The following is a 12,965-nucleotide window of genomic DNA, read 5'->3' as shown; positions in this document are numbered from 1 at the left end:
TTAGCTGCTAACGCTAACTAAGCTAAACTAACCCTACAAACACTCGCAGGCACAGCGAGAAATCAGTTTAGTTTTTGCAGAGTTCCAATAGAGAGGAAGGGGGGGGGGGGGGCTGAGCCCGCCTCTCTCTCTCTCTCTACGTTCAAATGATCTTAAGTAGCCAAACTATAAAAACTAACTGGATAGTTGATAATAAACATTACAAACAATTAACTTCATCAGCTGAAATATTCTAAAATCATTAAGTCTGCTATAAGCCATTCTCCCTTTTTGTGTGCCCGCGCATCCCATCTCTGGTCTTTGGGAAGACCAGATGAGGTCAGAGGAGTTTGATAGTATTTACTGAGGATGCGAATGAACTCAATACCTTCTGTGAGGTTTGAGGCTGTGAATAACAACACCAGCCTACAGACCACTGCAACAGAAGGAGGAGCCACCGTCGATGGAGACTCAGTGTTCAGGATAACAGATGAGGTGAGGAGGACCTTTAAGAAAGTGAATATCAGGAAGGCAGCAGGACCGGACGGCATCCCCGGCCACGTCCTAAAAGTCTGTGCCGACCAATTGGCCCCGGTATTCACTGACATATTCAACCTGTCTGAAGAAGTCCACCATTATCCCTGTACCCAAAAAATCCAAGCCCGATTGCCTCAACAACTATCGCCCTGTAGCTCTCACCTCCATAGCCATGAAGTGCTTTGAGAAGCTTGTGAAGGGCTACACCTGTTCCTCCCTCCCCATCAACCTGGACCCCCTGCAATTTGTATATCGCCCCAACAGGTCCACGGAGGACGCCATAGCCCATGTGCTGCACACAGCAGCATCACACCTGGACAAGAGGCAGGGGAACTATGTGAGAATGCTATTCATCGACTACAGCTCAGCATTCAATACCATAGTCCCCTCCAAACTCGTAGCCAAGCTCAGGGACCTGGGCTTGAACTATGACCTATGTCAGTGGGTCTTGGACTTCCTGACGGGAAGACCCCAGGTGGTGAGAGCAGGCAACTGCACCTCCTCATCCATTACCCTGGATGAGTTCTGAGTCCCCTCCTCTACTCGCTGTACACACGACAGTGTGGCACAGCGGAACAACAACACAATCATCAAATTTGCTGACAACACAGTAGTGGTGGGCCTGATCTCTGCAAACGATGAGAGGGCCTACCTGGAATAGGTAGAAGATCTGGCACGGTGGTGTCAGGAGAACTGCCTCTCCCTGAACGTCAGAAAAACAAAAGAGATGATTGTGGACTTTAGGAGGTCGGGGGCCAGGGACTACAGCCCCCTCAGCATCGACGGGGCACCAGTCGAGAGAGTGAAGTTTTAAGTACCTCAGAGTTCACATATCCGAGGATTTGACATGGACCACACACATTGACAGTGTAGTCAAGAAGGCACGGCAACGCCTCTACTTCCTTAGGCGCCTAAGGAAGTTCAAAGTGAGTCAGAAGATCCTTAAGAACTTCTACTCATGCACAATAGAGAGCATCCTGACTGGTAACATCACCTCCTGGTTTGGGAATAGCACCGCACAAGACCGTAGCAGACTACAGAGAGTGGCCCGTTCAGCCGAACGCACAATTGGAGGTGGGCTCCCATTTACAACAAGCGGTGCATGGGCAAGGTTAAGAGAATAATCAAAAGACTAGTCACCCAAACAACTGCCTATTTGAACTGCTGCGGTCAGGCAAGAAATACCGGAGTCTCATGGCCAGTACAGAGAGACTCAGAAGGAGCTTCTATCCCCAGGCCATCAGGATGCTCAACGACAATAACACTGTAACAAACCATCAAATACACTCACAGCACACACATGCACACTCACTTGTAAAAAAAATAAAAAAATAATAAAAAGAAAACTCACTGTAGCACCCACTTTAGACACTTTAACACACTTTATATTTATTGGTAAAGAGATTGTTGGACGTCCCGTGATGATGACCGGGAGGATGCGACCCTCTGCGCCGCCCCCTGTCTCCGGCTGTCTCGGAGTGATGACTGGAGTGTTGAACGTCCCGTGATTAAGACCGGGAGGACGCGACCCTCTTTGCGCCGCCCGTGCCTCAAATAGATCCGCTATCAGCTCTATCTTTAATCTTTCAAAATGTTCAGTTGCTATCGCTATCAGCTCTATCTTTAATTTTTCCAAATGTTCAGTTGCTATCGCTGCACTCATGTTTCACTACACACATGAGTGCATGCTTACAAACTGTTCGCCTGTTTTTACTGCAACACTACTATCACCGACATCTAAGAAGGGAGATCCCCCCTTGAATGGACCTTCTAAGGTTTCTCTCCTCCACATTGCCTGTGGTGCATTTTTTCCTATTGCTAGGTTTTAGTGAGTTTTTCCTTACCTTCGCGTGGGGTATGTCTGGGAGTGTTGCATTTATTTTAAAAAATGTTGACCTTATGTTTCTTCTTGACTTGTTTAAAGAAGACGTGTACGGCCCATGGGGACATTAACGTGTGTTGTCGGGCCTTACAAAAAAAAATTATTTGATTTGTACCTCATCCCATTTCTGCATTGTACTGTATACTGTATTGTAACTCAAGTTACTTTTTCTACTCTGTATTGTATATTGTATATATGTATATTGATGAACACTTTTGTTTACACTTTGTTTACGTACTTTTGACTTTCTATTTTATACTTACCTATTTTTATCTAGCACTCTCAGGAGCAAAACAGAAAAAAGCATTTCATATAAAAGTATTCTGTATTTTTGTATGACAACTAATAAAGAAACTTGAAACTTGAACTTGGATGGCCAGATAATGTTCATATTTAAACTTAAAAAAAGACATAATAAATGTATACATGCAACATAAGAAAATGGTTGTAGGAATGGTTGAGAGGGAGGTATGAAGGGGCTTTAGTTTGTGTGGTGTGATAACAATGTTGAAATTGAGAAGTTTAGACATTACAACTGAAATAAATGTTTTGTTATTACGGAGAGAGTAGGCTAAAGTACCGAAAAAAGGTACTACCGGTTCAAATGTGAACGGCACCCAACCCTAGTCTCAACACCAGGTTAAAACAGTTTGAACCTGATGAAGATCGAGTGTTGAAACCTTGTGTATTATAAGATCTCTCATCAGAAGCAGTGTGCTGCGTTTTCTCTTTTTGATCCAGGCGATACTTGAGGAGCCGTAGCCACTGTCCAAACCAAGCCAGTTGTTCTTCCATAAGAACACACTGAAAACACTGACTGTTTGTAACATGTATTGTAGGACTTCTGAGTCTCTAAAACATAAGTTCAGAGAATTTCCCTGCATTAGTGTTGGGGCTTAACGACTGATCTGACAGCAAGACTGAATGCTCCATTCAATGGCACTTTTGAGTTCCTTGTGAAAGATGTGGGTTAGTTTTACATTCAGCCAGATGTTTTTGAAGCTTCATTCCAATTCTCGTTTATCCGGATTAGTGTACTTTTACTGACCTCAGCTTTGAGTAATCTATGAAAAATGTCTATGAAATGGTCTATGAAGAATGTATGAGTCATTGTCACCCATTTTTTATATTCTCTACTCTGAAAAGCAAGAATTCTTGATTTAATCAACTAATACTCCCTGAAAGTTTAACATTACATACCACAATAAACTTAATTTAAAATGTTTTGTCAAAACAACATAATTCTATAATGACACATTGCTCCAACATTCCACACATGGTTTCATACATGATCCTATAATAAGTGGGAGGGATATCCACCCTGAATAATCAGGTCCAAACATGTTTCCCTTTTAACTTTACGCATTTTATTTATCAAATGCAGATAATTTTCCTACCAAAAAAAAAAAAACCTTCAGAGAAAGAAATCTATTCGGTGTGCTGCGAGTTTCAACTAAAAAGGACATTATTCAGTTCTAACAAAACAACATATTCAAACATGTTTCAAAATGTAGGAACTAAATCAGCATAATAAAAAAAAATCAACAGCAACATGTTAATCTTCCACCTCAATATAACAAAAAAATATGTTTTTAACTCCAGAACTGTGTGTCCCTCAAGATCAAATAAACAAACAGAAATGTTCCATGGACAGCAATGATCTCCAAGACTGCCAAGTGTCTGCCATTAGGCCTCCCTCACAAACACATGAGGCAGAGCATTTTGCTTGACATCACATTCTCACATGGGAACATGAGACTTCAGGTGTTCCTTCAGACCTGGTATAGTCGGGAGCTCCTTACGACACACGTGACAACGGAGAGGTAGTTTCAACAAGTCGCTGGTTCCTTCTTTCACCGTAACCGCTCCACTTGTTTCCAGCATCTCAATGACATCTGTGAACAAAACAATGAATGCAGTCTGTACAAAAAGCTGCGAAACAACCCAAAATAAAAATCCCAAGAAAGAAAATAGTTTCCCGCTCACCTTGAGAGTCAATGAAATAGTCTGTTGTGAATGAATTCCAGTGCTTCTTGTTTTTTAAGCAAGGGGAGTCAAAGTCCTGGCTGATGACGTGGAGGTGCACATGGCTATAATGAAGCGAGAATATAAAAGTACTTTAGCAGTTCAGTCACCACAGATCGGCAGCTTGCTTCTAAATATTATATCCATATATATATATATCTGTTTATACCTGCATAATATAGGCCTAATCATTTATATATACCCATTTATACACCTGCATATAAGCCATATAACTATGTATGAAAGCATGTACAATAATGTTGTATATATATATTTATACTTACCGTGTATATATTTATCCACATCTGTCTGAATATATACCTGCATAATCCTTTCTATATACCTGCATATAATCCTTTCTATATACCTGCATATAATCCTTTCTATATACCTATTAATACACCTGCATATAACCCATATAACTCTGTATGATAGCATGTTCAATAATGCTGTATATACCGTATATATATATATGTATCCACATCTGTCTATATATACGCCTCCATATAATCCGTTTTCCATATCTGTAGATCTGTACATATCCCTTAGCTACTCTTACTAGTTATACCGTTGGCCAGTATGACTTACTACCATAGTGTCTTTATACCTGTATCACTGTACATAATAATACTATAACACTGTACATACATCTGATTAGCACTATAATACTCAGTAGTACTCGTTTGTATATTTTACATCCAGTTTAATCACCTGTACATTGTATATTGCTATTGCCCTTTACTGTTATATTTGCACTCTGGTTGGATGCAAACGTCTTTTCGTTGTACTGTACTTGTATTATGACAATACATTTGAATTAGTGCTGTCAGGCGAATAAAAAAATGTATCTAATAAATTACAGGATTTGTAATTAATTAATCTAATTAATCGCATTTTAATCGCATAACCATTTTAGGCCTGATATGCTATATTCTATAATCATATTTCAAATGGCATGTGTCCGGATGGCAGAATTCAGTACTGTATCTACAAAACCTTCAGTTTAATCATCTTCCATTTATTCATTTGCTTAGATTTTTCAGGTCTGGTAAATTTTAGCATGGTGTTATTCACAGTCAAAGATAAAAAAAAATGTAATTGATATTCTCATTTGGTTCATTACAATTTACTCAAGCCTAGTAACAGACACATTCCCTGAGATCCATAGATGTCCCTAGAATCAGATACCAAGAACATGCAAATGGACCATATTAAAAACAAAGTCTGTAAATATGTATTCTACATTATTATGGAATGAATAAGATAAAAAAATTTGTAATTAATTTTCATAATGCGATAATTTGCTGTGTAATTAATTAATCTAATTAACGCGATAAACTGACAGCCCTAATTTGAATCTAATCTGAATCGGATATTCGTACCACTCAAAGCTACTAGCCGTTACCTCATACTGGGGATGGCGTGGTAGCCTGTTCGGAAGCGTAACGAGCTGCCGCCTGGACACTGTTGAACCATCTGGTCAGCGACGTGTTGCATGTGCTTCAGAAGATCACCGTGCTCCCTGCGCACGGCCTTGAGACTGGGGATGGACTCCCAAGGGAGGACGAGCCAGTGGTAGCGAGCTTTTGGGTATTTATCTTTGATCACCACTACTCTGTCGTCCTTGTAAACCTAAAAAAAAAAGGTTTAAAATAGTCACCGTTCAGCCTAATATTCAAAGTCAGACTTTACAAGGAAACCCTTCCATGGAAACATCTATCTTGTGATCCAGTAAGAACTCATGAATGGGCATCACACCAGTACTTGCTTTTTATTTTTAATATTTTTTTGTTGTTTTTTAAGTACCTGCATTTTGGGGTCTTCCATTGAAGTCTTCAGACCTTGACTCCAATGTCCGGTTGTTTCCTGCACGAAAATAAGGTTCAGGTGTTTGGAGTTGCCTCCATTCTTTTGAGCATTTTAAGTGGAACGCGACCCATTTTGAGAATTGTGCCATCAGGACAATTCAGTCAACATTTGTGAATTATGCACAATTTCTCCTAAAGCTGGAAAATCAGAAGAGAACCCTAAATTGTATGTCACCTCGATGTCAAACCCAACTGAGGATGTGTTGCAAACAGGTCTGAACCAGAACTTAAACCTCATACTGTATGGCAAAAGAAGAACTTGGGACAAATGCCCCATTCGTTCTATATGGAGCAGCTGCCAGATTTACATCCAGCTAACTGATTTATTTTAGATTTAAGAGAGTTGTTGCATGTTCACTAATATCGACTGACCTGCCCTTGGAAACAGGAACAATTACAAATAATGTGTGAATTCTTAAAATGGGTGGCATTCACTTTTAAGTGAGTTAGACGACCACATGCAAGTCCTTGGCAGAAACCACAGGACACACACAACAACAACACTCACACAAATGTTAAAATGTACTAAACACGTGGCGGTTAGGTGGCGTAGCGGAGATTGCATTTGTCACCAACGCTGGAGACGCTGGAATCCAGCTCCCGGCGTTGTCACCAGCTTGGCTGGCCGTTCACACTAATACAATTAGCAGTATTAGAGGGTGGGAAAGCTGGCGGGGTGGGTCCTGGTCGTTGTAAACAGTGACTCCTACAGTTCGGTCGGGGCGCCTGCTCAGCGCGGATAGGATCTAAGGGGGGTAGTGTGATCCTTCCACACATTACACCCTCTCAGTGAGAGTCCGCGCTGCCAGGTGAAAAGAAGCGGTTGATTGGCTAGTGTGTCGGAGGAAGCACGTGATAGCCTCCACTCTCCCAGACCGACTGTGGGGGGTAGGTGCGCAGCGACCAGGAAGGGGATTGGGAATTGGCATAGCGACTAACATTGGGATGGGAGAAAATCGGAGGGAAAAAAGGAGGGGGGGGAAAGATAAAAAAAAAAAAAAAAAAAATTACTAAACACATGCCGCCCCTCTTTCCTTGTACTTTGTATTGCATTTCTAGTTTTGCTTACTTTCGCTGAGGCGGATTCTCCCTGATTGACTGAAGAGGGGTCCTTTTCTGCCCTTCTAGGTACTTTAATACTTGAAGCTTCTCTGTGACACTCTGAGGCCGGTTCACGGGGTCTCTTGGCACATGCAGTGCTCCCGGTCAGGTCCTCCTTAAACTGTACAGTGTAGGTATACAGCTGGTTGACGATCTGGAGCCGCTGCCCAGGCCTCATCTTCACCACCTTGTCTTTCCCCACTACTGCCGAGTCCACGGCGGTGGGGTTGGACCCCAGCTTTAAAACAAGGATTGGAGATAAGATATGTTGTGTAGTGAATTAAATGATGGAAGTCCATCTCAACTTGGTCTAATAAACATAACATTTGCCTCATTAAATAAAAATTAAATATATGATCTATTTCTAGCTAGGTCGAATGAATATACACACTTGTATGAATGAATGAATGAATGAAAAATTTATTTAACAGATTGCATAATGGTTACTTATACAGTACGGCTCAATACCGACAATTGTTAAGGGGATGCAGACCAGAGAAAGACGTTTGTCTTGTTTACATCAGGGTTCCCTATTTTCAATTCATAGTGAAAATCATTGGCCACTACGGGTATCGAACCCGCGACCTTCGCGTTATTAGCACGACGCTCTAACCAACTGAGCTAAGCGGCCACTTGTTTTTCTTACCTGTTTAACGGTGACATAACCTTTGTTGCAATCTGCTTTCAACTCAACTGGTGGAGAAGAGATTATATTTGTTACATGTTAACGTTTTTATATAAATAATTTCCAGCATTTTAGCTTGAAAGTTGGATAGCTATGTTACGAGTCAACTACTCACTCATCAACTTATCTATCGTGCCAAGTAGACGTGTGGTTAACGTTACAATACCTTGCTCTCTAGAACATTTCTTGTCTTTAATAGTTGTTTCTGGACCGCGACCCAATACAACTGTTTGATGGTGAGGGAGTTTAATGGGTTTATGATTCCCTTCCTCGCTGATAATCCAACAAATAGTCATTTTACCATATCATTATTAGACAGACCAGACTATGGACGACTACTTGATCCACGTTGGTTTTGTTGATGTTGGGCGCACACATTTGACGTCATGAATGAATGAAAACTTTATTTAACAGATTGCAGAATGGGTACAATACAGTACGGCTCAATACACACAATTGTTAAGGGGCTGCAGAGAGAAAGACGTTTGTCTTGTTTACATCAGGGTCCCCCATTTTCAATTCATAGTGAAATTTATGACATACACAACATACATGACATTTATGGCATAGGGACATACATGACATACAGGTATTTAGTACTGTTACATTTGTGACATATACGATATGTGACCCCTATTAGTCGATTAGTCGACGAATCGGTCGAAAGGCGCCGTAGTCGACTGGCCAACCTCTTAGTCGAATATATATTAAAAAAAAATATATATATATATATATATATCTATTTTTTTCTTTTTATATATCATTCTTTCCAACAGAAAAGAGGCCTAGAAGCGTGGCTAACGCTTGATTGATTGATTGAATTGATTGATTGATTGATTGATTGATTGATTGATTGAAAAGTTTATTAACAGATTGCAGAATGGGTACAGTACAGCTCAATACATACAATTGTTAAGGGGATGCAGACCAGAGAAAGACTTTCGTCTTGTTTACATCAGGGTCCCCCATTTTCAATTCATCATAACATATATGACATTGATTGATTGATTGATTGATTGATTGATTAAATCAAATAATGGATTAGTCAGCAAAGTCCTATGACTATCAGTTGACTAATAATTTCTTTAGTCAAGGACATACAGTATCCTTTCTGTCCCTGTTGCCATTTTCAGCCATTTAATATAGTTCAGTTCACCTTTTCTTATCACATGTGGGAAACTTGACTTGCAGTCAGGGGCAAAAGATAAAGAAACAACACAAGTAAAAATGGTGCATTTATATATAGTGCTTTTATCCAAACCGCTTTACAATTTGTTCCTCACATTCGACCCATTCACTCACACATTCACACACCAATGGCAGAGGCAACCCTGTAAGGTGCCAACCTGCTCATCAGGAGCAATTAGGGGTTAAGTGTCTTGCTCAAGGACACTTCGACACACTGCCCGGGAGGAGTGGGAATCGAACAGGGAACCTCCGGATTATCAGACGACTGCTGATTGATTGAAAACTTTATTAACAGATTGCAGAATGGGTACAATACAGTACAGCTCAATACACACAATTGTTAAGGGGATGCAGACCAGAGAAAGACTTTCGTCTTGTTTACATCAGGGTCCCCCATTTTCAATTCATCAGGACATATATGACATACACAACATACAGATAGACAGTACTGCTACATCTATACATTTATGACATACCAGATTTGCAAATACAGTACTGTTTGTGATACAAAAAGTGTCCAGAAAAAGAGTGTATATACATTTGACGTAGAAACTGTACATTGGAGGAGGTTGGGTAGGTGGGGTGGGGGTGGGTGGGGGTTTGTACATTGGAGGTGGGGGGGGGGGGGGGGGGGGGTTGGGTATGGGGGGGGGGACACTGTACATTGGAATACTGACAAAGCCATACTTGGTCATTTACTGTACAACTGGGTTAGGACATTTGTAGGGGCCAGTTTCGAATTGCAGTCTCCCGTAGGTGTTTTTGAAGGTAAGTAAGTAAGTAAGTAAGTAAGTAAGTAAGTAAGTAAGTAAGTAAGTAAGTAAGTAAGTAAGTAAGTAAGTAAGTATTTATAAAGCACCTTTCATACATGTCATGTAGCTCAAAGTGCTGTACACAAACATAGGCATATATAACGATAAAAGCAATAAATTCACAGTGATCAGTTAAGATCAATGTTTAAAAAAAAATAATAATAATAATAATAATAATAATAATAATAATAATAATAATAATAATAATAATAATAATAATAATAATAATAATAATAATAATAATAATAATAATAATAATAATAATAATAATAATAATAATAATAATAATAATAATAATAATAATAATAATAATAATAATAATAATAATAATAATAATAATAATAATAATAATAACGTAAATTGCTCTCATAACGTGCACTAAACCAATGCACTTGTACTTGTTTAGCAGCAACCGGAAGTAGGAAGTGCACTAAACCAATGCACTTGTACAGTACGTAGCAGCGTTGGCTCTCATAACGTCAGTTAGCCAGCAGCTCCGGGTACAGCAGGTAGCAACGTTAGCTCTCATAACGTTAGCCAGTTAGCAGCTCCGGGTACTAAAAATAAAGCATCACATTAATAAGACAACAGTAATAAAAGTACGGCAATAGGCAAAGTACAGTAAAATAACATTTCAGTAAAAGATCAATACATAAAAAATATAAACATAATAATAAAAACATTTCAATAAGATACTCGCTTTCCCTAAGGCATGGTACACTATTTGTAAGCTAGACTGTATAGGTACGTTTTTAATTTTCCTTTAAAAATGTGTATGGAGCTGGCGTTTCTGATGTGTGTTGGTAGTGTGTTCCATAGTTTTGGGGCATAGTTGGCAAATGCCATACTTCCTATCCTCTTTTGGTTTCTGGGTGTGTCTAGTAAACCTGTAGTGGATGACCGTAGCGTTCTTGAGGGCAGATAACTAACTAGGGAATTTGCTATGTATTTTGGGCCTTGCTCATTTAGAGCTTTATATGTCAGGAAAAGGACCTTAAAATCAATTCTATGAGTTATTGGAAGCCAGTGCAGAGTGGCTAGGACTGGAGTGATATGTTCTCTTCTCTTTGTATGAGTTAGTAATCGAGCTGCAGAGTTTTGGATAAGCTGAAGCTTCTCAATGGTTGCTTTGGGAAGACCAGTGAACAGTGCATTACAATAGTCAAGCCGGCTTGAGACAAAAGCATGAATCAGTGTCTCTGCATCCTTTTTATTTACGAAAGGTCTTACTTTCGCTATGTTTCTTAGGTGGAAGAATGACGTTTTCATGGCCTTATTAATATGAGACTTAAAGGTCAGGTCTGAGTCCAAGATGACACCTAGGCTTGTAACCTCAGTTTTTACATAGGATGACAGACTCCCCAGGTTTTCACACAGCACTGAGGTCGCTAACTATTTTAGTAAGGGCAGTTTCAGTGCTGTGATTTGTTCTGAAACCTGATTGTAATTCCTCCATGATGTTATTATCTTTGAGAAAGGAGTTTATTTGTACTGAGGGTAGTGATTCACATTCCTTTACAGCTTTGGGTAGGGCGTTCCACATTGATGTGGCATAATTGCTAAACGTGTTTAGTCCCTTGTTTGAGCCGAATCTGGGTTTAACATGATTTGTGGAGCTCCCTCTGGTGTTGTGATCGTGGTATTCACTGACCTTTGGGAAGTATTTTGACATGTACATGGGTACCTTAGTCGTATAGTGTATCTTGTAGACCAGGCCCATTGCAAGTTGCTGTACTCTGTCGTCTACTCTAAGCCATCCTAGGTTGTCAAAGTGGGCAGGGGTGAATGAGTGCTCCTGCCAGAGTCTTCAGGGTATTCTTGTTTACCAGAGAGGAGATCCGGATCAGAAACGAGACTCCGCCAAACGTGCAAATAAATGATCGTTATCGCAAATAAATATATATTTTGTTTTAGTCTCTATTTAGGTAAAGCACTACGGCCGAAAGTGTGTATGGGGTAGAATTTCCGGTGTATGTACTTCCCCTGGAAGCTGCCTCCGAACTGACCAAACGTTTCCCGAATCCTGTCGGCAAACAAGCTAGAACGTCCCGGTCATGTAGTAAATTCTTCAGGCAAAGACGTTGCAGTGGCTTAAACGAGGAAATATTGTTTCTATAATTGTTTTGTCGAAACCGGAAAGCCTGTAGCCGGTACTTCCGTTTTCACACTTTACCAGCCTAACCTTTTAGGTGAAAGTGTCAGTCTGGCGTCACTGATTGGCCAAGTGCACCAGGGCCCCTGGGAGAAAAGTACAGATGCGGGTGCGTAGCGCGCAAGGTCGAAAGTCGCGTTCGATTATAACTCGGAGGTCGGAAATTCTGACTTCCTACTAGGGGAAATTTAATAAAACGGTGCGTCAACTCGGAGTTCCTAGTCTCAAACTCGGGCATTATCATTTCTCAACCCCCCAATTCAAGCCTCAGCGTCATTGACGTATTTCACCATGGCCACCCACATCATATAATACATCATATAATACAAACACACTGATGTTGGGAGCATGTCTATGTTCCCCGGGTCCTATGTTCCCCGGGTCCTATGTTCCCCGCTTGATTGATTGATTGATTGAAAATTTTAGACCACCAGCCCTGATTCCAAACTCTAACCTTAACCAACTTCGAAAGAGGGCCTAAGCTTAACCAGTTTGAAACAAGGCGGACATTAATAATTAATAAAATAATAAAAATTAATAAAATGTTCAATCAATCAATCAAGCAGGGAACATAGGACCCGGGGAACATAGGACCCGGGGAACATGGGACCCGGGGAACATAGGGATGATCCCCTGATGTTGTTGTTAGCTGTTTTAAAGAGTACATTTGTAACTATATTAGCTATAGACCACCGCAACACTTCCGGTATTTTAAGCTCACGGGAGAGAGTAGGGG

The 12,965-nt window shown here is 40.4% G+C and overlaps 1 protein-coding gene across 1 annotated transcript; it reads right to left on the bottom strand.

Annotated features, from left to right (window-relative positions):
* Positions 1-3,772: 3,772 nt before the first annotated feature.
* Positions 3,773-8,396, bottom strand: aptx (aprataxin). Its single transcript, XM_084319162.1, has 7 exons — positions 8,244-8,396; positions 8,039-8,085; positions 7,361-7,630; positions 6,230-6,289; positions 5,829-6,055; positions 4,385-4,488; positions 3,773-4,293 (listed from the first exon to the last, which is right to left on the bottom strand). The coding sequence occupies exons 1-7, from the start codon at positions 8,371-8,373 to the stop codon at positions 4,139-4,141; spliced, it is 993 nt and encodes a 330-aa protein (XP_084175288.1). The 5' UTR covers positions 8,374-8,396; the 3' UTR covers positions 3,773-4,138.
* Between the last annotated feature and the right edge of the window lie 4,569 nt (positions 8,397-12,965).

Source organism: Notolepis coatsorum, assembly GCF_963971535.1.
Source record: "Notolepis coatsorum genome assembly, chromosome: 7".
NCBI classification, from domain to species: Eukaryota; Metazoa; Chordata; class Actinopteri; order Aulopiformes; family Paralepididae; genus Notolepis; species Notolepis coatsorum.
The sequence above is the reverse complement of the archived record's forward strand: the minus strand, read 5'-3'. Positions and strand labels throughout refer to the sequence as shown.

Excerpts from the sequence above, each read along its gene's own strand:
- aptx (XM_084319162.1), bottom strand. The coding sequence starts at position 8,373 with ATGACTATTTGTTGGATTATCAGCGAGGAAGGGAATCATAAACCCATT. Across the intron at positions 6,290-7,360 it reads GAGAATCCGCCTCAGCGAAA|GAAACAACCGGACATTGGAG; the intron begins GTAAGCAAAACT and ends ATTTTCGTGCAG. Across the intron at positions 6,056-6,229 it reads TGGAAGACCCCAAAATGCAG|GTTTACAAGGACGACAGAGT; the intron begins GTACTTAAAAAA and ends TTTTTTTTTTAG.